Source organism: Macaca mulatta, chromosome 6 (genome assembly GCF_049350105.2).
Source record: "Macaca mulatta isolate MMU2019108-1 chromosome 6, T2T-MMU8v2.0, whole genome shotgun sequence".
In the NCBI taxonomy this organism is placed as follows: domain Eukaryota; kingdom Metazoa; phylum Chordata; class Mammalia; order Primates; family Cercopithecidae; genus Macaca; species Macaca mulatta.
Window position 1 is genome coordinate 67001985 of NC_133411.1, and position 24424 is coordinate 67026408.

At 39.7% G+C, this 24424-nt stretch overlaps 1 protein-coding gene across 8 annotated transcripts in view; it reads right to left on the reverse strand.

Annotated features, from left to right (window-relative positions):
* Positions 1–24424, reverse strand: part of PDE4D (phosphodiesterase 4D) — a 1577486-nt gene that overhangs the window by 192564 nt on the left and 1360498 nt on the right. For all 8 annotated transcript variants that reach the window (XM_078004763.1, XM_078004764.1, XM_028850059.2 and 5 more), the window contains 2 exons: positions 23993–24066; positions 18861–18910 (listed from right to left, as the gene is read on the reverse strand). In XM_078004763.1, coding sequence (XP_077860889.1) covers positions 18861–18910; positions 23993–24066 — 124 coding nt within the window. The remainder of the gene's footprint in view (positions 1–18860; positions 18911–23992; positions 24067–24424) is intronic.

The following is a 24424-nucleotide window of genomic DNA, read 5'->3' on the forward strand; positions in this document are numbered from 1 at the left end:
TTTTACCAATCTCAGCATTCCACGTTCTCATGCTGTGAAGTGTTCCCTAAATTCTTGAATTATTTTCCCAAACCCTTTTCAGTCTCTAAGCTAACACTGTAGGCAGCTTCTTAGCTCTTCAGGCAAACAATCTCACCTGCTTCTACTCCATTCTTCCTCTCTCCCTTCCTTTCTCTCTTCTTTTACTTATTCATTTATCCATTCACTTATAAGCCCTCTGTTTTCTATTAATTTAATGCTTTTTGTCATTCAACAGAACACATTTTAACTTTTTAAGTTCCACAAACCTCTAGAGTAATGGTCCTGAAGCTTATTGGAGGTATTTTATTCCTCCTTGGGTCCTTGGAGCCTAAGCACAGCCTTTCACATACTAGGGACTAAAGGAGTAAAAGCAAACCGAAGAAGAGGCAGAAATCAAGTTCTTTACATGGACAGTTCTGTGTTTAATATGCAAACATCAGAAACATATCCAGAAGAGAATGTCATAAATACCCATCTGTTTTGCGTGGCCTATAGAATACAGTCAATCAGAAATACTTCCACAGGACCAACAGTGCTGAAAAGGAACCACAAAAAAAAAAGAGAAGGAAGACGGCACACTAGAAAGCACTGGATATTTAAGCATCAGAAATATCTCAAGGAAGTGCATTCGGAGATGGTGAGCTAGGAAATTTTCTGCGTAGCAATGGTAGCTAAGAGATGATAATGGCATGAAAAGACTTCACCCAAAGAGAAGATGAATATTCCTAGTAGGTGGGGCCTGCACTTTCAGGCCTTTGTTGTAAGTGTCCCAGAAGCAAGGTGAGTGCTAACGCTGAAGTACTGCGTTACCCCAGTTCTTCTGAAACACCCCATCTGCCTGACTTCTCACATACACCTGGGCCTTTCCTTGTTGATGCTCTGTCCCTGGGCACTCTGGTGACAAAAGGCACTTCAGAGGAGTCAGGAAGAGAACTGTGGGAATTGGAGAGTGCTTGAAGAATCCTACACCCCTGGCAGGAATCCTTACCTTATCTTATATATAGAGTTCTTAGGGTTTCCCCAAGAGTTTCTGTGCATCCATAGGTCTTATCCTTCCTCTTGTCCTACCCTCCACTCATATACATTCAGGAATAGATGGCATACATTTGTTTTCTGTTCTCAAAAGAAAACAGAAAAAGAGAAACAGAGAGAGAGAGAGAGGGAGGGAAGGAGAGAGAAAAAAAGAAGAAGAAAGAGAGAAGTCCCTAGGGAATAACTTTTGAGGACCAGCAGATCCAGCAACTTGTGTATGCGTGTACAGGCCAGAACATTTTAGGAGAGAACTTGACATTCTCCCTCTGAGTCAATCCATACTTTGTCATTTAATCCATAAGATACCTATGTATCTTAATCAAATTATTCAACTTGTCTAGTCCAGTTTCCCATCTATGAAGCAGGAATAGCAACAATGTCTACGTCTTTGGATATCATAAGGTTTAAAAAGATTACTCATCTAGAGGGTTTAGTACATTTCAAATGTCAGCAAATGTTAACTTTTATTAATATTAGTATTAATAACATATCCAACTGATTTTTAAGGCATTTTTTGAGAGAGGCTTTTTGATACAACAAAAGAAAGGATGCTGTGAGTATACTCCCTATTTATTTAGAGTTAAATAATTCAGTGTAACATCTTACCAGTAAAATTTGGGAAATAAGCCTCAAAGGAATTTTCAACATTTTGCCCCACCACAGTCATTGTATTTCTGAGTATGCCTAGAATATTTTTTAAGGCTGAAATGGGTGGGGAGCACTTTGTGGAGAAAGGGAGTGACTGAAGAATGCAGTTTGTGTGGTTCTTTTATATTTTTTTCTTTTATTAGTTTAAGGAGACTTGGTACTGTGTCTGAGAAGACAAAAAGAAAGCAGTTACTAAACATTTCCCAAACTCCCTCCCTCCCACATCCACAAAGGTAGACGTGATACTTGATTTTCTTCTCAGAGAGGAGCAACCTGGTCTACTTAAAATCTTGTATGTATTTTGAGAGATAACAGATGATGACTCTGATGCTGATGCCCAGTTTGATGAAGTCAGCACAGATAATAATATCACCTTGTATTTTCTTTCGCTAATCGTGGAGCACTTTGCACATATGGTCTTGCTTATCCTGGGCTGCACTGTTTGTTAGATGAGGGTGTGAGTGTCACTATATACACTTTCCAGAAAGACAGGGATTTTCCAACAAGTTACCAACAACTCAGTGACAACACTGTACACAGGCAGCCCTCTCACCTGCTTCCTTCAGTATTCCATTATTCTCCCAAATTTGGTCAATCAAGCCATTCAGCTGGGAGTATTTGTTAATAATTTAGATCCTGAGCCTTATCCTAGATATTCAGTTCTGGAAAGTCTGGGAATCAGTCATTTTGTGTTTGTTTTCAGGAAGCCCTTGGGGATTCCTTTGATCAGAGACAGGTTTGTGAAGTATTGCTCTTTTTAAACTCGGGGCAGCGGGGAAGGGATGCTGGCAGGAGCGGACTTTGGGGACATTGAGATCCTTTATTCACGTGGTAGCTTTTCTTTCTTTGAGACAGGGTTTTGCTCTGTAGCCCAGGCTAGAGTGCAGTGGCACGATCACGGTTCACTGCAGCATCGACTTCCTGGGCATAAATGATCCTCCTGAGTAGCTAGGATTACAGGTGTGCACTACCATGTCTAGCTAATTTTTAAAATATTTTGTAGAGATGGAGGTCTCACTGTGCTTCCCAGGCTTGCCTCAAACTCCTGGCCTCAAGCCATCTTCCTCCCTTGCCTCCCAAAGTGCTGGAATGACAGGTGTGAGCCACTGCATCCAGCCCTAAGGGTAGTTTTTCTGATCATCTGAAGGATAATACAACATTTTTGTCATAGGCTCAATAGTCCATAAAATGCTGCCCGATGTGAGAGATATTATTATTTTAAAATACAGTGAATGCTCGACTGTGGCACCATAATATTGAAATATTTTTAGGCTGGGTCTCACCAGTGCCCTTTCTAGGCAAGGAGAGGAAAACTAACAACTGGGACCTGAGAAATAACATGTTTATCACTAGATTCAATGTAAAATGGTAAACCTATCTACCTTTGCTAACTACTGGTCAACAACTAAAATTAATTTAAGTTCAATTCAATATACATTGTTAAAGTGCATTAAATGCATGCCTATTGCCCACACAGCACTTTATTATGTATTCTTTAAATTATAAACATTTTCCCATGTTATTAAAATATTCTCAAAAATAAATTAAAATTATTTTATTACGGGAATTTTTAAATCCCTAAATAGAATTCATACATTATTTAGCATTTGGATTGTTTTTAACCCTTTATGCACATTCACTGTAAGGAACATGTGTATACTTTCACTTTTTTTTTTTTGAGACGTAGTTTCTCTCTTGTTGCTCAGGCTGGAGTACAATGGTGCCATCTTGGCTCACTGCAACCTCTGCCTCCCGGGTTCAAGCAACTCTCCTGCCTCAACCTCCCAAGTAGCTGAGACTACAGGCGCCCGCCACCACGCCCAGCTAATTTTTGTATTTTTAGTAGAGATGGGGTTTCACCATGTTGGCCAGGCTGGTCTTGAACTCCTGATCTCAGGTAATCCACCCGCCTCAGCCTCCCAAACTGTTGGGATTACAGGCGTGAGCCACCACACCTGGCTCATACTTTCACTTTAAAATTATTCTTCCTTGGTCTCTGCTCTAATCAACCCCCAAGTCCCTTCAACTCTATCTCTGAAGAGTTGTGAATCCATTCCCTCATCTCCAAAGCCCCACTACCACCCCAGTTCAGAGCTGCATTATCATGATCTTGTACAAGGTCTGTGACAGCCCCCTGAAGAGTATAGGGCTGCTCCTAGTCTTTCTTCTTTTCAGTCTATTTCTACACTGCTTCCAATTACTGTCATTCTGAAATGCATATTTTTTCCTACGATTGGAAATGCTCAATGATTTTCCACTACCCATAAACTAAGGTCCACTGTCATTTACGTAGGCCTCAAATACTATTTCCTTAATCTACCTCTGGAGCCTCCTGTTCAGTTGCTCCTATACACTTTTAATTTTATTTTGTCCTTTACTGCTCCCAGTCCCCTGATATGGACAAGCATTCCATGCTTCCATACTTATTCTTGCTGGTCTTTTGTTGTGAGGTAATCCTCAATCCTCCCCTAACCACATGGAAAGCATTATGTTCTTCAAATTTACCAGGGAGCATTTCCTAGGTAGAGCCACTGGCTCTCTCTCTCTCTATTAATATATATATCTATATATAATAAATATGTATTTATTTAATATATAATTATATTTTATATAATTTACATATTTATATATAAATATTATATATTTATTTATATAATAAATATGTTATATAAATATATTATACATATTTATTATATATGTATTTATTATATGTAAATATATATTTTATATTTATTTTATACATATGTGTGTGTGTGTGTGTGTATATATATATTTAAAGAGGCTTCAGTCCGGGCTCTGTGGCTCACACCTATAATTCCAGCACTTTGGGAGGCCGAGGTTGGCAGATTGCTTGAGCCTAGGAGTTCCAGATCAGCCTGGGCAACATGGCAAAATGCCGTCTCTGCAAAAAATACAAAAAATAAAATACAAAATTAGGCACACATGTTGGTGCATGCCTGTAGTTCCAGCTACTCAGGAGGCTGAGGTGGGAGGATTGCTTGAGGTTGGGAGGCGGACGTTGTAATGAGCCGAGATCGTGCCACTGCACTCCAGCCTGGGCAACAGAGTGAGGCCCTATTTCTAAAAATTAATTAATTAATTAAAATAAAAAATATAAAGGCTTCAATCATGGCATTTAGCTAGTACTTAACTATTTATAATTCCTTCTCCCTTACTTTGTAAATTTCTTGAACCAGTAGTCACATTTTACCTCCAGAGCCTATGTATGCTATATATAAGGTGCATGGAAAATACTGCTGACCACGTAGATAATTATAATAATAATATTATAGCAATAATGATAAGTAACATTTGTTGAATACATTCTGGGTACCAAGTACTATATTAAGCACTGAGTTAGAATTCACTGATAAAGAATACCTCCAAAACTTGGAGAATTTAAGTACATTGACCAAAATTAGACAACTAGTAAGAGGAAAGCTGGGTTTTTAACATATGTGGCTTGACTCATAATCTTTTTGCTGGACTAAATGAATATGCAGCCCCATTTAATTATTTCAATTAAAGTTATAACAAAGCATCCAAATCAGATATTCAGACAAGAGAGGTACAATTAAATTATTTCCCCTCACAATTAGGCCATAGCACTTGTTTTCACTATTCATAAAACCAAGTCTAACTTCAATCAATCTCTGGTCAAAAAGCCACTGTGTCAGATCTGATCTTTTTATATATTAATAGGTATGGCTCTACTTATCTAAATAAAAGCATAAAAGGCCAAAACAAATTAATTTGTAAGAAAGAAAACTGACTTTTACTGCACTAAAAGATCATAAGTTTAACTAATAAATAGTCATACTCCATGCATTTATGCAAATCTTTCAGTTCAATGATTTTGCCAGAAGATTCTTTTTCAATGAGGATTTTTGTAAAAGTAAACTCCTTTAGCTTAAAAGATTTAGGACATCCAACAGTCATTGGATGTATTCGATGCTTTATCAGTTTTTTATTAAAGCTATTAAACATAATGTATCATCAGCATTTTTTAATCACATTTTTTAAAAAGCTTAATGAACACATATTTTCTGCAATTATTAAAGTGTGGCCACAACCTTTACTCTATTAAAGGAAAAAAAAAGAACTACAGCATGAAGCTGCTGCCTGCTGGTGGTTGAGGAGGAAGTGGGGCTTCTCTGGCAATGGCTGGGTCTCCTGTCTTCCCTATACACTGACACAATACATGTTTTACTTCAGTATCTCCTGAGGACTTACATATTTCTCTCACGTAGATCCTTTTTGCCTTCTTTATATGGTTCTTGCTCCCATCTATTAGCTGTCTCTATATTTCGTTTTAAAAAATTATATATACTACTTGCTTTTATCACACACACACAGACTTACAAGGCAGATCTAAGTAAGTAGCCAGCATCGTTATTGTCACCATGAAATAGTTGCTCAGATTCTTTCATTCAATAAGCTCAAAGCATTAAGCGATTAGCCCAGATAACAAAAAAAAAATTGTCCCAGTTAAATATCGTTATTGTTTTTCCCCCTTATTAATTCTTAGAAACTGCTTGTGCTTTAGAACAATAAACATATAAGATTAAATTTCTTCTCATTGTGTTTTAACAGACTAGCATTATTTGGGTAGTTTACTTTTTAATTCTCTACTTGCCAATTGACTAAATTCTATTTAGAATGCACTTACTGTTTTTAATGAAGCCATGAATCTTCAGGGTAAAAAAATACAAAATGGAATGAAGACTCAGACCGTTTTTTTTTTTTTCTTCTAGACTAAAACCCCTTCTGTGTTGTTCTATGTTTGTCACTGCATCATGTGTCTCCCCCTACAGGTAAAGAGCAGGCAGCTGTACTAGTTTCACTGCTCCTGTAGAAGAATTTGTATTTTCCAAAGTCAAAAGCCAGAAGTCCTTTGCCTTAAGCTGCTGGTCTGTATGCCTCTGGGGTATAAGAAGTAGATATAATCAAAATAGCTATAACTATAAAGACATGTCCAGTGAGAGGTTGGGATGAGAAATTTTCAAGCTCACATACAAATAATACAATGCCACATCTACTACTCATTAGTTAATATTAATACTTCATTTACTTTCTCTAAAACCTATACTTCCATGGTGGGTGTAAAGGCTACCCAAATCTAATGGGTTATTTTACTTTATAAAGGTGTAAGAAGGACCATGGACTCGAAAAAGGAACCACGTGTTTATTCCTGGCTTTGTCACTAAGCAGCACCTTCTCTCACTAGGTCTCAGTTTTTTCATCTTTAAAATAAAGATATTTAAATAAGTTTCTTTAGAGTTGGGTCCTTGCGTGAAAATCCTCTAATTGAAGATGATTAAATAAACATATTGGAAATATGGAAATTCAGAAACATTGAAAATGGTACTGTGAAGATGTAGCAACATTTAATGAGATGGCTGCAGAACACTTGGCCTTGAGCTAACATTGTTTGAAAACGAAATGCTTGCAGGGACTGACTATGCTCCAAGCTACATGGCTGTACTTCAAAAATGGGATCACTGTCCCAATACAGGTATGGCGTGGGCATCTCTGACTCTTTGCCACCCTCTCATGTTCCAACGCACTCTTTACTTCTGGTGTGCACCATACATTAAGGATGTATGTAGGTGAGCCTTACTCTAAGTGATAAAAAGATTACTAAAAATGTCATGCCATGACTATGTGAAAACAAAATCATAAATGAAGTGTACCAAAGAAGCTGACACACCAATATTCTCTGCTACCTCTATTCTACCAGTTTTTAAATCAGATTTAGGAACAACAACAACAAAAAAAGTCAGGCATGGGACAGGGCTGTAGGAAGAAACACTTGGTGAGTTCCTCATCACATTCGGAACTCTGTCCTTTCTTTTCTTTCTTTCCTTTTTTTTTTTTTTTTTTTTGAGATGGAGTCTCACTCTGTCGCTCAGGCTGGAGTGCAGTGGCCTGATCTCAGCTCACTGCAACCTCCGCCCTCAGAGTTCAAGTGATTTCCTGTCTCAGCCTCCCGAGTAGCTGGGATTACAGGCACCTGACACCGTGCTGGGGTAATTCTTGTATTTTTAGTAGGGACGGGGTTTAACCATCTCGGCCAGGCTGGTCTTGAATTCCTGACCTGGTGATCCACCTGCCTCGGCCTCCCAAAGTGCTGAGATTACAGGCATGAGCTACCATGCCTGGCCTCCATTTTTTTTTTCTTTAGGAGACAAGGTCTCATTACATTGCCCAGGCTGGTCTTGAATTCCTGAGCTCAAGCAGTCCTCCCACCCTGGTATCCTGAGTAGCTCGGATTATAGGCGTGTGCCACCATGCCCAACTTGAACTCTATCCTTTTATATAACTTATCTCCTTGAATTCTTGCAACAGTCCTAAGTGTTAGGTACTCAAGTCTCCAAAATGAGGAAATGAAGCAAAAGGGAGAGACTGGATTCACATTCAGGCTCCAAATGACACACATCATCTTTGTCATACCACACTAAAGAGCAAAAGAGCTACTTAGTAGTAAGTCTCTTTTTTAAATGCACACTTCAAAGCCTTACTTTTAAGGAACTGTTAGATCATTTTAGACCTGTATGTTTGCCTACTATATATGGAAATAAAAACTGGTCAGTGACCTATCTGCTTTAAAACCCTAATGCTATAAAATCGAACTCTCGGCTGGGTGCAGTGGCTTATGCCTGTAATCCCAACATTTTGGGAGGCCGAGGTGGGTGGATCACCTGAGGTCAGGAGTTCAAGACCATCCTGGCTAATATAGTGAAACTCTATCTCTACTAAAAACACAAAAAGTTAGCAGGGCATGGTGGTGGACATCTGTAATCCCAGCTAGTTGGGAGACTGATGCAGGAGAATTGCTTGAACCCAGGAGGTGGAGGTTGCAGTGAGGCTCAGATCACGCCATTGCACTCCAGCCTGGGTGATAAGAGCAAAACTCTGTCTCAAGAAAAAAAAAAAAAAATCAAAGTCTCCTGGCTTTAACACATGTCAAATGTAATAACCTTGAAAAGAGGAAGAGGGTATTGTAAATTCTATGGGACAACTCCTTAGAAAGCATGGTATGTCATATGTAGACAGCTGAAGTTCTTAACTCTTCTTTTTTAAAATTAGAGTTGGTTTACAGAAAAGTGATAGAGAATTAATGTTTCTCCGTCAAACAACTATGACTCAAAGGTGAGTTCTTAGACTTTAAAATTCATCCTGAACAACAGTGTATCATCTCTATCGCAAAGCCATCAGCATCTTTGAATTGTGATGAGAATAAAGGAGACAGTGCTGGGAGCAGTGGGAGACCCCATTTTGATGGGCACAAAGCAAGTGCATCCATTTTGGCCAATTTAAGGACCCATAAGTTTTCCTCTTATGATCCTGCAAGCTTGCCTTTCTCTCACTGTTCCCTTTCCTTCCTTTGTGTCTTTGTCTTATTCTTTCCATTACCCCTTGTTATGGACTGAGTGTTTGTGTGCCCCCAAAATTCATTCAATATCCTAACCCCCTATGTGTTGATATTTGGAGGCTGGGCCTGTGGGAGGTGATTAGGTTGTGAGGGTGGAGCACTCAACATTCACAAATGAGACTAGTGCCCTTATAAAGAGCACTGATGCAACTGAGAAGAAGGCTCTCACCAGAACCCAACCGTGCTGGCATCCTGATCTCAGACTTCCAGCCTCCAGAACTGTGAGAAATAAACGTATGTTGTTTATAAGCCACCCAGTCTATGGTACTCTGTTAAGGCACCCTGAACTGATGAAGAAACCCCTAGTTCTATCTATACGGTGGGTCCTAAAGACAAAACCAAGTAATAACAACAAAATGGAATTTAAAAAGATGTATTAAGTGCTGGCTCTGTGAGGCACTATGCTAAGAGCAACACGTGTGTTCACTCATTCAACCCAACAACAACTGTAGGAAGCAGTGTCACTATATTATAGCCAAGGAAACTGAGCAGAGAAAGGGTATGCAACCTGCCCAGGGCCACAAAGCTCTCATGATAGAGCATGATTTGAGTTCTGGGCAGGCAAAGCAAACACGTGGTACAATTCTAGGGGGACCATATCGTGATGTTCTGTGGAGTTGCCCTCCAGAGGCACTTGGAGCTGTGTGCTCTAGCAGCCTTTTGGATGAGCCAGGAACTTAACTGTTAGGCTATACTGTTACTCTAGACCTTATTCCTATGTTGAGGGATGGACAGGCCTACATTTGTGAACCTGTACCTGGGGCCTCTAGTGACAGAAGCCACATGGAAACTGGTCCTCATGCTGCTCCAGGCACTAGGTCTGACCCCTAGCAATAGGAACTCATTCATCTTAAGGGTGCCTCACTGACTCTTTTTAACACTTCTTTGCCCTTCCCAGGACTACTGCCAAGGTACAGCCAGGTTCCAACTTCAGGGGGAGTGAGCCTTGAGGGTGGGGCCTGAGCGGTCAGTTGCGGAGGGAGGAAAGGCACAAGCACTGCCTTTTCTGAGTGTCTCAAATCTTACTAAAGTCAAAGTCTCAACCACTATTATTATTACTAGTACTGAGGTTTTAAAGGCCCACTTTTTCCAAAATGGGCTCAGAAAGGGGAACCTTCCCCTGCTACTGCCCTCATCCCTCCATCCTTATGCCATGTTCCCACCTTGGTTTGCTACGTTTGGGCAAGAAAAATGAATTCCCAGTTTTAGTCAGTTCATTTCCGGTTGTGCTTCGTGAGGAGCCCAGCGGCACTGAGTGGTAACAACAGTTAATTCGTTTCCCTTTCTAGATAAGGTATTTCTGTATCCCCCTTGTCCCTAGGCCTCAGGTCAGGAGCTTGAGGGTATGAATGAGGCCATATTCAGCTTAATTCCTTAATTTCTGTGACTCATAATTCCCTCTGGTATGGTTCCAGGGCCCCCTTACTATGTATACATTTCTAGGAGCTTCTGTGAGGTCTGTCACATATGCTTAAGATCAAGTCTGTGCCCTTTGAGTGTAGCTACTCTCTCCTGTTAATCTGTGTCTGGCATCTGCTGGGGTGGCTGGGCAGCTGCCCTGACCACTGAGCACCCAACCATCTGTTGTCAGACACAACAATTTCCACTGGTACCTGATGCTGCTCTTCTGGGAGACAGAATGCTGCTCCACCTGTGAGGCCAGCTCATACGTGACCTCAAGCTAAAAGAGCTTCCAGGAACCAAAATAGCACTGCATTCTGCCCAAACAGCAATGTCAGTTCTTGCTTATTACAAAATTAGGGGTTGAGGGTAGTCCCTCTTGATAGGGGTCAGATCTAGTGCCTGAAGCAGCATGAAGACCAGCTTCCATGTGGCTTCTCTCACTAGAGGCCCCAGGTACAAGGTCATAAATGTAGGCTTGTCCATACCTCAACATAGGAAAGTGCATAGAAACAGAGCACACCTCCAACTCAGTTTAGCCTCATTTATATTGAATTTGAATTTTGGCAGAAGAAATCAGTTACTCAAAGTATTTATTTTAGCATACAGGAATTTTTTTTTATTTTTTATTTTTTATTTTTTTTTTAAATTTATTTATTATTATTATACTTTAAGTTGTAGGGTACATGTGCATAACGTGCAGGTTTGTTACATATGTATACTTGTGCCATGTTGGTGTGCTGCACCCATCAACTCGTCATTTACATCAGGTATAACTCCCAATGCAATCCCTCCCCCCTCCCCCCTCCCCATGATAGGCCCCTGTGTGTGATGTTCCCCTTCCTGAGTCCAAGTGATCTCATTGTTCAGTTCCCACCTATGAGTGAGAACATGCGGTGTTTGGTTTTCTGTTCTTGTGATAGTTTGCTAAGAATGATGGTTTCCAGCTGCATCCATGTCCCTACAAAGGACACAAACTCATCCTTTTTGATGGCTGCATAGTATTCCATGGTGTATATGTGCCACATTTTCTTAATCCAATCTGTCACTGATGGACATTTGGGTTGATTCCAAGTCTTTGCTATTGTGAATAGTGCTGCAATAAACATATGTGTGCATGTGTCTTTATAGCAGCATAATTTATAATCCTTTGGATATATACCCAGTAATGGGATGGCTGGGTCATATGGTACATCTAGTTCTAGATCCTTGAGGAATTGCCATACTGTTTTCCATAATGGTTGAACTAGTTTACAATCCCACCAACAGTGTCAAAGTGTTCCTATTTCTCCACATCCTCTCCAGCACCTGTTGTTTCCTGACTTTTTAATGATCGCCATTCTAACTGGTGTGAGATGGTATCTCATTGTGGTTTTGATTTGCATTTCTCTGATGGCCAGTGATGATGAGCATTTTTTCATGTGTCTGTTGGCTGTATGAATGTCTTCTTTTGAGAAATGTCTGTTCATATCCTTTGCCCACTTTTTGATGGGGTTGTTTGTTTTTTTCTTGTAAATTTGTTTGAGTTCTTTGTAGGTTCTGGTTATTAGCCCTTTGTCAGATGAGTAGATTGCAAAAATTTTCTCCCATTCTGTAGGTTGCCTGTTCACTCTGATGGTAGTTTCTTTTGCTGTGCAGAAGCTCTTTAATTTAATGAGATCCCATTTGTCAATTTTGGCTTTTGCTGCCGTTGCTTTTGGTATTTTAGACATGAAGTCTTTGCCCATGCCTATGTCCTGAATGGTACTACCTAGGTTTTCCTCTAGGATTTTTATGGTATTAGGTCTAACATTTAAGTCTCTAATCCATCTTGAATTAATTTTCGTATAGGGAGTAAGGAAAGGATCCAGTTTCAGCTTTCTACTTATGGCTAGCCAATTTTCCCAGCACCATTTATTAAATAGGGAATCCTTTCCCCATTTCTTGTTTCTCTCAGGTTTGTCAAAGATCAGATGGCTGTAGATGTGTGGTATTATTTCTGAGGACTCTGTTCTGTTCCATTGGTCTATATCTCTGTTTTGGTACCAGTACCATGCTGTTTTGGTTACTGTAGCCTTGTAGTATAGTTTGAAGTCAGGTAGCGTGATGCCTCCAACTTTGTTCTTTTGACTTAGGATTGTCTTGGAGATGCGGGCTCTTTTTTGGTTCCATATGAACTTTAAAGCAGTTTTTTCCAACTCTGTGAAGAAACTCATTGGTAGCTTGATGGGGATGGCATTGAATCTATAAATTACCTTGGGCAGTATGGCCATTTTCACGATATTGATTCTTCCTATCCATGAGCATGGTATGTTCTTCCATTTGTTTGTGTCCTCTTTTATTTCACTGAGCAGTGGTTTGTAGTTGTCCTTGAAGAGGTCCTTTACATCCCTTGTAAGTTGGATTCCTAGGTATTTTATTCTCTTTGAAGCAATTGTGAATGGAAGTTCATTCCTGATTTGGCTCTCTGTTTGTCTGTTACTGGTGTATAAGAATGCTTGTGATTTTTGCACATTAATTTTGTATCCTGAGACTTTGCTGAAGTTGCTTATCAGCTTAAGGAGATTCTGGGCTGAGACAATGGGGTTTTCTAAATATACAATCATGTCATCTGCAAACAGGGACAGTTTGACTTCTTCTTTTCCTAACTGAATACCCTTGATTTCTTTCTCTTGCCTAATTGCCCTAGCCAGAACTTCCAGCACTATGTTGAATAGGAGTGGTGAGAGAGGGCATCCCTGTCTTGTGCCAGTTTTCAAAGGGAATTTTTCCAGTTTTTGCCCATTCAGTATGATATTGGCTGTGGGTTTGACATAAATAGCTCTTATTATTTTGAGGTATGTTCCATCAATACCGAATTTATTGAGTGTTTTTAGCATGAAGGGCTGTTGAATTTTGTCAAAAGCCTTTTCTGCATCTATTGAGATAATCATGTGGTTCTTGTCTTTGGTTCTGTTTATATGCTGGATTATGTTTATTGATTTGTGAATGTTGAACAAGCCTTGCATCCCAGGGATGAAGCCCACTTGATCATGGTGGATAAGCTTTTTGATGTGTTGCTGAATCCGGTTTGCCAGTATTTTATTGAGGATTTTTGCATCGATGTTCATCAGGGATATTGGTCTAAAATTCTCTTTTTTTGTTGTGTCTCTGCCAGGCTTTGGTATCAGGATGATGTTGGCCTCATAAAATGAGTTAGGGAGGATTCCCTCTTTTTCTATTGATTGGAATAGTTTCAGAAGGAATGGTACCAACTCCTCCTTGTACCTCTGGTAGAATTCAGCTGTGAATCCATCTGGTCCTGGACTTTTTTTGGTTGGTAGGCTATTAATTATTGACTCAATTTCAGAGCCTACTATTGGTCTATTCAGGGATTCAACTTCTTCCTGGTTTAGTCTTGGAAGAGTGTAAGTGTCCAGGAAATTATCCATTTCTTCTCGATTTTCCAGTTTATTTGCGTAGAGGTGTTTATAGTATTCTCTGATGGTAGTTTGTATTTCTGTGGGGTCGGTGGTGATATCCCCTTTATCATTTTTAATTGCGTCGATTTGATTCTTCTCTCTTTTCTTCTTTATTAGTCTTGCTAGTGGTCTGTCAATTTTGTTGATCTTTTCAAAAAACCAACTCCTGGATTCATTGATTTTTTGGAGAGTTTTTTGTGTCTCTATCTCCTTCAGTTCTGCTCTGATCTTAGTTATTTCTTGCCTTCTGCTAGCTTTCGAATGTGTTTGCTCTTGCTTCTCTAGTTCTTTTAATTGCGATGTTAGAGTGTCAATTTTAGATCTTTCCTGCTTTCTCTTGTGGGCATTTAGTGCTATAAATTTCCCTCTACACACTGCTTTAAATGTGTCCCAGAGATTCTGGTATGTTGTATCTTTGTTCTCATTGGTTTCAAAGAACATCTTTATTTCTGCCTTCATTTCGTTATGTACCCAGTAGTCATTCAGGAGCAGGTTGTTCAGTTTCCATGTAGTTGAGCGGTTTTGATTGAGTTTCTTAGTCCTGAGTTCTAGTTTGATTGCACTGTGGTCTGAGAGACAGTTTGTTATAATTTCTGTTCTTGTACATTTGCTGAGGAGTGCTTTACTTCCAATTACGTGGTCGATTTTGGAGTAAGTACGATGTGGTGCTGAGAAGAATGTATATTCTGTTGATTTGGGGTGGAGAGTTCTATAGATGTCTATTAGGTCTGCTTGCTGCAGAGATGAGTTCAATTCCTGGATATCCTTGTTAACTTTCTGTCTCGTTGATCTGTCTAATGTTGACAGTGGAGTGTTGAAGTCTCCCATTATTATTGTATGGGAGTCTAAGTCTCTTTGTAAGTCTCTAAGGACTTGCTTTATGAATCTGGGTGCTCCTGTATTGGGTGCATATATATTTAGGATAGTTAGCTCTTCCTGTTGAATTGATCCCTTTACCATTATGTAATGGCCTTCTTTGTCTCTTTTGATCTTTGATGGTTTAAAGTCTGTTTTATCAGAGACTAGTATTGCAACCCCCACTTTTTTTTGTTCTTCATTTGCTTGGTAAATCTTCCTCCATCCCTTTATTTTGAGCCTATGTGTGTCTCTGCGTGTGAGATGGGTCTCCTGAATACAGCAGACTGATGGGTCTTGACTCTTTATCCAGTTTGCCAGTCTGTGTCTTTTAATTGGAGCATTTAGTCCATTTACATTTAAGGTTAAGATTGTTATGTGTGAACTTGATCCTGCCATTATGATATTAACTGGTTATTTTGCTCGTTAGTTGATGCAGTTTCTTCCTAGCCTCGATGGTCTTTACATTTTGGCATGTTTTTGCAATGGCTGGTACCAGTTGTTCCTTTCCATGTTTAGTGCTTCCTTCAGGGTCTCTTGTAAGGCAGGCCTAGTGGTGACAAAATCTCTAAGCATTTGCTTATCTGTAAAGGATTTTATTTCTCCTTCACTTATGAAACTTAGTTTGGCTGGATATGAAATTCTGGGTTTAAAATTCTTTTCTTTAAGAATGTTGAATATTGGCCCCCACTCTCTTCTGGCTTGGAGAGTTTCTGCCGAGAGATCTGCTGTTAGTCTGATGTGCTTCCCTTTGTGGGTAACCTGACCTTTCTCTCTGGCTGCCCTTAAGATTTTTTCCTTCATTTCAACTTTGGTGAATCTGGCAATTATGTGTCTTGGAGTTGCTCTTCTCGAGGAGTATCTTTGTGGCGTTCTCTGTATTTCCTGGATTTGAATGTTGGCCTGCCCTACTAGGTTGGGGAAGTTCTCCTGGATGATATCCTGAAGAGTGTTTTCCAACTTGGTTCCATTTTCCCCCTCACTTTCAGGCACCCCAATCAGACATAGATTTGGTCTTTTTACATAATCCCATACTTCTTGCAGGCTTTGTTCATTTCTTTTTCTTCTTTTTTCTTTTGGTTTCTCTTCTCGCTTCATTTCATTCATTTGATCCTCAATCGCAGATACTCTTTCTTCCAGTTGATCGAGTCGGTTACTGAAGCTTGTGCATTTGTCACGTATTTCTCGTGTCATGGTTTTCATCTCTTTCATTTCGTTTATGACCTTCTCTGCATTAATTACTCTAGCCATCAATTCTTCCACTTTTTTTTCAAGATTTTTAGTTTCTTTGCGCTGGGTACGTAATTCCTGCTTTAGCTCTGAGAAATTTGATGGACTGAAGCCTTCTTCTCTCATCTCGTCAAAGTCATTCTCTGTCCAGCTTTGATCCGTTGCTGGCGATGAGCTGCACTCCTTTGCCGGGGGAGATGCGCTCTTATTTTTTGAATTTCCAGCTTTTCTGCCCTGCTTTTTCCCCATCTTTGTGGTTTTATCTGCCTCTGGTCTTGATGATGGTGATGTACTGATGGGGTTTTGGTGTAGGTGTCCTTCCTGTTTGATAGTTTTCCTTCTAACAGTCAGGACCCTCAGCTGTAGGTCTGTTGGAGATTGCTTGAGGTCCACTCCAGACCCTGTTTGCCTGGGTATCAGCAGTAGAGGCTGCAGAAGATAGAATATTTCTGAACAGCGAGTGTACCTGTCTGATTCTTGCTTTGGAAGCTTCCTCTCAGGGGTGTACTCCACCCTGTGAGGTGTGGGGTGTCAGACTGCCCCTAGTGGGGGATGTCTCCCAGTTAGGCTACTCAGGGGTCAGGGACCCACTTGAGCAGGGAGTCTGTCCCTTCTCAGATCTCAACCTCCGTGTTGGGAGATCCACTGCTCTCTTCAAAGCTGTCAGACAGAGTCGTTTGCGTCTGCAGAGGTTTCGGCTATGTTTGTTATTGCCCTGTCCCCAGAGGTGGAGTCTACAGAGACAGGCAGGTTTCCTTGAGCTGCTGTGAGCTCCACCCAGTTCGAGCTTCCCAGCAGCTTTGTTTACCTACTTAAGCCTCAGCAATGGCGGGCGCCCCTCCCCCAGCCTCACTGCTGCCTTGCTGGTAGATCACAGACTGCTGTGCTAGCAATGAGGGAGGCTCCGTGGGTGTGGGACCCTCCCGGCCAGGTGTGGGATATGATCTCCTGGTGTGCCTGTTTGCTTAAAGCGCAGTATTGGGGTGGGAGTTACCCGATTTTCCAGGTGTTGTGTGTCTCAGTTCCCCTGGCTAGGAAAAGGGATTCCCTTCCCCCTTGCCCTTCCCAGGTGAGGCAATGCCTCGCCCTGCTTCAGCTCTCGCTGGTCGGGCTGCAGCAGCTGACCAGCACCGATCGTCCGGCACTCCCCAGTGAGATGAACCCAGTACCTCAGTTGAAAATGCAGAAATCACCGGTCTTCTGTGTCGCTCGCGCTGGGAGTTGGAGACTGGAGCTGTTCCTATTCGGCCATCTTGCTCCGCCCTCCGCATACAGGAATTTTTATTGTTCATCTCTCTTTCTCTTTTTTTTTTTTTTTTTTTTTGAGACAGTCTTACTCTGTTGCCCAGGCTGGAGTGCAGTGGCACAATCTTGGCTCACTGCAACCTCTGCCTCCTGGGTTCAAGCGATTCTCCTGCCTCAGACTCCCAAGTAGCTTGGATTACAGGTGCTCACCACCACGCTAAGCTTTGTATTTTTAGTAGAGATGGGGTTTCGCCATGTTGGCCAGGCTGGTCTTGGACTGCTGGCCTCAAGTGATCCACCCACCTCGGCCTCCCAAAGTGCTGGGATTACAAGCGTGAGCCACCACTCCTGGCCCTATTGTTCATTTCTTGATCAATATCAAGAACAAAACTGGTTAACCATATATGTACTATAAAATGATAACTGGAAGTCATCACCAATAATATTTTGAAAGAGAAACATGAAGAAGAGAATCAATAATTTAACATTCATTGAAATATAAGTTCCACTTGATGACTTTCAGAAAAGATGACATTAACAATGATACCAGAATCAACTCTAATGTGGTGTCCACAAACAGAAACAGACATCTGGACAAGATAAAGTTAAATTTCAACCAAAGTGTACTCACTAATAACTTAATAAGAGCTCCTTAGCACATTATAGGTTGGAGCTAAAGGAAGACACTTGAACCCAATGAAGAATATTTTAGTTTTGAGAATATGCTAATTTTCTTCTGGTAACAATTTTAGAAAACATAGGTTTTCTTTTCCAGGCCATTATTTTAATGAATCAACTGGGGTTTCAAGAAATAGTCAAAAGAGTTCAATTTGGTTTCAGGTTCAGCAAAATGAGATCATGCATTCTGTTTTTGGTTCAGTTGGGGTCAAGTTCTGTGCCTAAAACAGACTAATAGGAATTGAGATAATTTTATTTTTATGCACTTGACTTCTCTCATCTTTCCTCTTATTTTTCTTTCCCAAACATTTATAGATCCCTGTGTTTTGATCTCATTGAACTTTTTTCTGTATTGTATATTAACTTCTCTCCCCTCCCAAACTGAGTTTCTTCTCAGCTCTCTCAGTTCTTTATTGGACTACTGAAACAATGTTCCTTCCTACACACAAGTGAGATATTGACGAACCAACATGTTACTCCTTTTATTTATGCCTTCACTCTTATTAAACTAAATGATGACATATTATATCATGCTAATAACACATGTGTGGAACCAGAATGGGAAGCGACTTGAAAGTAACACCATCTCTCAAAATACAAATGTCCAGAGCAATGCTCAAATGAGTATAAGCACATAGTTAAATGGTTAAAAATAATGTACATCGGTAAAAAAATGTAAACCAGTAAAAATTTTCCAAATAACAGCTTAGACAATTTGTGAGATCAATGATAGAAATGATAATGTAGAGGAGAAAGAATTTATTTCTTTAACATTTTCAAATTGCAGCATGAAATTGGTGTTGGTGTTATATTGACTTTTGGCAGAAATGGTTTCTTCCTAGACACATGAAGAATAAGCTCCAGATCTTTCTTACCTGTTATGGTGGCTTTGTTGATGGATGGTTGGTTGCACATGGGTGATCTTCTGACAAAGACAGAAAAATACAAAGCAGTAAATATGTGGGGCTTGTTGATTTGATCACTCTCTGAGTCATTTCAGATACAGCCTTTTACTTTAAAGAATTATTTTTAAGTTTGGACATGCAAATGATTTCTTTCAGACTAGCCAGACAAGTCCCTAGGCGTTCTTTGTATTATGGCTCAGATCACACATGTCCAAAAAGAAAACAGTAAAATCTCACAGTGATTGACTTGGGGTAAATAAAGCTGATGTAAATGTCACTGGGACATGAGAGAAGAGGAAATTCTTACTGATTTTATTGACTGAAGCCAGGGCGTACAGACTCTGAATTTGAAAAAGCAGTCAATGTATAATTGCTTTCCCTAATGCAGGGTTAAGAAATTTTTATTGTTGGCATATATTCTCATGATTGCCTGTACATTATTAGAAGTGAATGATTTATTGTAAACTATCTTATAATTAGAGAAGCTATTTGAACTTTTTCCTGTTTCCTTATATTTCCTTTCTTATATTCTTATATTTCTGATATCTTTGTTAGAGAGGTATATTAATGGCTTGTCCAAATAGATACAGTAGAGGCTTTAGAAATACTCTAAGCCAAAGGTACTTAAATAAATTCTATCTTGTATTCTCTAAGTTTTCAGATGTTTGCCAAGTTCCACAAAATTACTATAAACCCCTTGAAGTTAAAAAAAAAAGCATGTTGTCTGATTAACTTATATTCCCTACACAGCCTAGTACAATGCATCCAGTATTCAGTCAGTGCTTAATAAATTATGTTGAAAAGAATATCATTTATAAAGTATCCATCAACATTTTTGAAATATAACTTTATAAAGTTATTACTTGTAATTGACAGCTTTTAAAATATAATGATTTAAAAAACTTTTAGATACATTCAAAGATGTCTGATACACATATAAGGTATATAATAATTATATATATATATTGCCTCTACCAATGGCTAACACTTAATAAACACTTCCTGTGGATCAGACATTGCAAAATAAGCACTTTAAATGAATTATCTCATTTAATCCTCATGATAAGCCTTAAGGAAGTAAGTTTCATTGTTCTCATTTTACCAATGACAAAACCAAAACTTTGAGAATTTGAAGAACTAGTTTTAAGTAACAAAGCTGAGATTTGAACTAAATGAATGTGATCCTAGGGCCTATGCTCTGCTTTGTTGCCTTAGTTTTAGATGTTTTTGTGGAACCTGTATGCACAGCCTCACATATGTGCCGATAGCATCAGGCTCTTCAAATATGCCTTGCTGAGATGATGAATCTCTTAGCAGGGTGTGGGAAACTTGGGGAAAGCAGCCTGGGATTTTGTAAATTCTCACTAGTTCCACTCAGCCTCTGGCTCCCTTTCATTGCTCTTAAGTTTATTGGTATCAGTTTGTGATTAAAATTTTGTGTTTGATTGAAAATGCACCAAATTTTACTTCTGAATTCTTTTAGTTTTTTTAATTATAAAATAAAATGGTTAGGGGAAAAATGGGGAGAATTTAAACTCGATAAACTAAAAGGTTAATATTTTAAGCAACTGCTCTGAAATAGCTCTGGTCTATATACCAGTAATTATCTTCTTCTTTTTAAAATTAAAAAAAATTTTTTTTGAGACAGGGTTGCCCAGGCTGTTGCCCAGGCTGGAGTGCAGTGGTGTGATCATAGCTCATCGCAGCCTTGAACTCCTGAGCTCTAGTGATTCCCCCTACCACCTCAGCCTCTCAAGTAGCTGGGACTACAGGTGCATGTCACCATGCTTGGCTAATAAAACTTTATTTTTTTAAGAGATGGGGTGTTGCTGTGCAGAACAGAGTGTTACCTGTTACCTTCTTGCTAAGAGTTTATCATTCAAATAATCGATATCCTGATTATTCCTTTTTAGTTCTTGCTCTGTGAAAATTTAGAAACCATTGATTTTGTCTGGGAATGGTATGAAATTAATATTTTTACACTACTCTACAGTTTTGGAAAACCAAATGGTTGACTTGTTACTGATTATCTCCTTTTACTATCAATCCTACAATTAACTGGCACTCAGGAACTTGATATCTGAACAGGTAATGGCAAGCAGAAAATATTAATCCTTTGATCCAGGGTTGCATCGATACCTCCTTTAATGACAAATGAGCCAGAACTCACTTGTGGAATAAAAAATCACAAAGGCAAAACAAAAGCAAAAAACCCAAGGTGACAGGAACCAGTAGTGTGTTAACAAGTCAGCAATGTGTGGGCCAGGTGCAGTGGCTCATGCCTGTAATCTTAGCACTTTGGGAGGCCGAGGTGGGCGAATCACAAGGTCAGGAGATCGAGACCATCCTGGCTAACACGGTGAAACCCTGTCGCTACTAAAAATACAAAAAATTAGCCAGGCGTGGCTGTGGGCGCCTGTGGTCCCAGTTACTCTGGAGGCTGAGGCAGGAGAATGGTGTGAACCCGGGAGGCAGAGCTTGCAATGAGCCAAGATCATGCCACTGCACTCCAGCCTGGGCGACAGAGTGAAGAGACTTCGTCTCAAAAAAAAAAAAAAAAAAAAAAAAAAAAAAGTGGCTTGTGCAAAGCAGCACATGCCTTCCACAAAATCCAAGGATGAGCTTGGAAATGTTCTAGCGGCTCTGTGAGTGCCTAGCGAGAAAGTTCTGGTTCCTCCAGGGTCATCATGTGATGAGGCAGAGTTACAGCACTTTGTTCTCGCTGAACAGAGTTGAGTTTAGCCGTGTATAGATTGAATCCTACTATTCTGATACCCAAAGAAGCCGATTTGGTTTGAATCAGCAATGGAGGCACAAATTTGCATTGACCAAAAGGAAGACCACAGTGGCCTTTACTTAGAGTCTGCCAGATAACACTGTTTGGTTAGATGTCACCCTGGGCATTGTCAAGGCAGAGAGGAAGTTCAGGCTTAAGCTATGATTTTCTGTTTTCTTCTAGCTCCTCCTTGCCATTTCAATCTGTTCTGTCCCTGTATGTCAGCTGAAAACTTCTGTCTTGCAGAGAAACAGGCCTCAGATCATCTCTGGAGCCTGACTGATCAACTATTTGCCTGCCTGCCACAGATTTAAATGCTGGTATCCAGGTGACTATATATAAAGGAAGCATAAACGGAGTTTCTTGTTCACCTTTTAAAGACAAAAATCCCAGTTTCCCGGGTAAAATTCAAGACTAAAAAGTTTGCGAGTGACAACCAGTAACTTCATTTCTTCCGCAGAGCTGAGACTTTCTAAGGGGGGGGTGACTGATCTTATAAGCTACCAAATCCCCAAAGCCCAAGGGGGCCGCTGAGGTCAGTGTGATATTGTGCGGCCATGTTACATGGAAAATGTGATTGGTAATGAAAGGGTACCTCAAAGCATGCCCTCAGATTTTACATGCTGAGTTACTACTTTACCCTTTCAGTGAACAGGCCTTTGCAGACTGATAAGACTCTGTATTATACTAGGCACATGGAATACAAATGTGAACCAACTACATTCCTACTCACTGGGAACTGACAGTGTTCAGGAGCATCCCAGTAGACAAACAGGCAACAGGAGCACAGAGAGATACGTGCTAACACAGGAATCAGGTACAAGGTACAACCAGACAGAGATGGAAAGGCACGTCACTTTGATTAGGGCTTGTGAGTGTGTCTGTGTTGGGTATTGCCAGGGGCAGTGCTCCAAAAGGAATTTTATTTAAGCTGCAATCCAAAGAATGAATGACAATTAGCTCAGTAGATGAAGAGAGGAAGAAGAAGATGAGAAGTGTTCGGGCTGAGAGAATAGGACTGTGAAAATTCATTATCTGGAAAAACAGAATCTAATGGGTTCCATTCCAATAACTTGCATTGTTACATTTATATTGATTTTTTAAAACTTTTTTTTCTATCACAAGAAGTACTTGAATAATGACCAGAGCTATTTTTGATAATAAAAACTGTGAATTTGGGAGGTCAATTTTATTATTATGAAATGGAAAGTTCAGATTTTTCATTGTTTTTAAGAAGTACTAACTACTATGAAATGTTATACACTTAGATACGTTGTAGTTCCATCCGGGTGCGGTGGCTCACGCCTGTAATCCCAGCACTTTAGGAGGCCGAGGCGGGCGGACCACAAGGTCAGGAGATCGAGACCATCCTGGCTAACAGGGTGAAACCTCGTCTCTACTAAAAACACAAAAAAATGAGCCTGGTGTGGTGGTGGGTACCTGTAGTCCCAGGCACTCGGGAGGCTGAGGCAGAAGAATGGCGTGAACTCAGGAGGTGGAGCTTGCAGTGAGCCAAGATCGCGCCAGTGCACTCCAGCCTGGGCGACAGGGCAAGACTCCATTTAAAAAAAAAAAAAAAGTTATAATATACTTATATTCACTATCCTCTTAATATTGATTTAAATGTTTTTATTCCTTCTGGAAAATTATTTGAAGTTTGTATTTTAATATCTTATTTCTTATTAATAACAGATTTTTTTTAAAAAAAGGACATTGAAATAACAGCAAACCAGTTTTCCATTTAATATTGAAAAATTACTTTTATCTTTTTAGATTTTTTTGCCTTTATCAAGAACCTGAAATGATAATCATTTCCCATCTTTCAAATGCTTTCCCTGTTGTCATATAAACCACAATTCTATTAATTGCTCCATGAATGCTGCTGATCTGAAAGTCAGTAACAGCAGGAGAATCAAAGGTCTTTGCTATGAGATGTCACTTCTCCAAATCATCGTTGTCCTGAGAGGATGACTTTCAGCTGATCTTAAGGTGTGATGAGATTATTCACCCACGGTTAATTTATGAAGTAAGCCAAAACTATAAAGTTACCCTGAGTGTAAATAACTGGGCAGAGAACTGATCATGCCAGATGATTTCTGACAGATGGAATCACCATATTTATTTGTCATACTGCTTCATTTCTGATATTAGAACCATCACCACAAAGTATTTATAGAAAATTAACAGGACATCATATGACTTAGTATACACGGTTAGACAACGTGGCAACAACACAGAGAAGTCTAACATATTGCCTTGGGTTCAATCAAGTTGAGAAAACTTATATAAAAGTTCAGCAAAAAGAGGGGAAAAAAGGATATCTTACTTGCTAGGTGCTCGATCTTGCAAATTAGTTAATGCAGCAAAGTTGTTTCGTACAGTTCGCAGACTGGCCAAGACCTACAACAAGAAAGGATTCTTGAAACTTCTTGAACTAAGGCCATTTTAAATACACTTGAAAATGGTTTGTTAAGAGAAAACTTGATATTGCTTGAAACTTAGTTTCATATACCACTAAAGAATCTCCCAACACTTAGTGAAGTTTGTAGGTATCCACAGGAAATCCAGAGAGGCCAGACTGCAGGGATTTTCCAGAAATCTCTCCCTATTGTCTGTGAATATGGTGACAGTAGCAGCAGTTTCCACAGTATTTCTGGGTTCCTTAGTCACCAAGACAATATTCCAGGCGATATACAGATAACATGATTGCATTTTATGCACATTTCAAATAGTATAATATAAAATGCTAATAAATCTC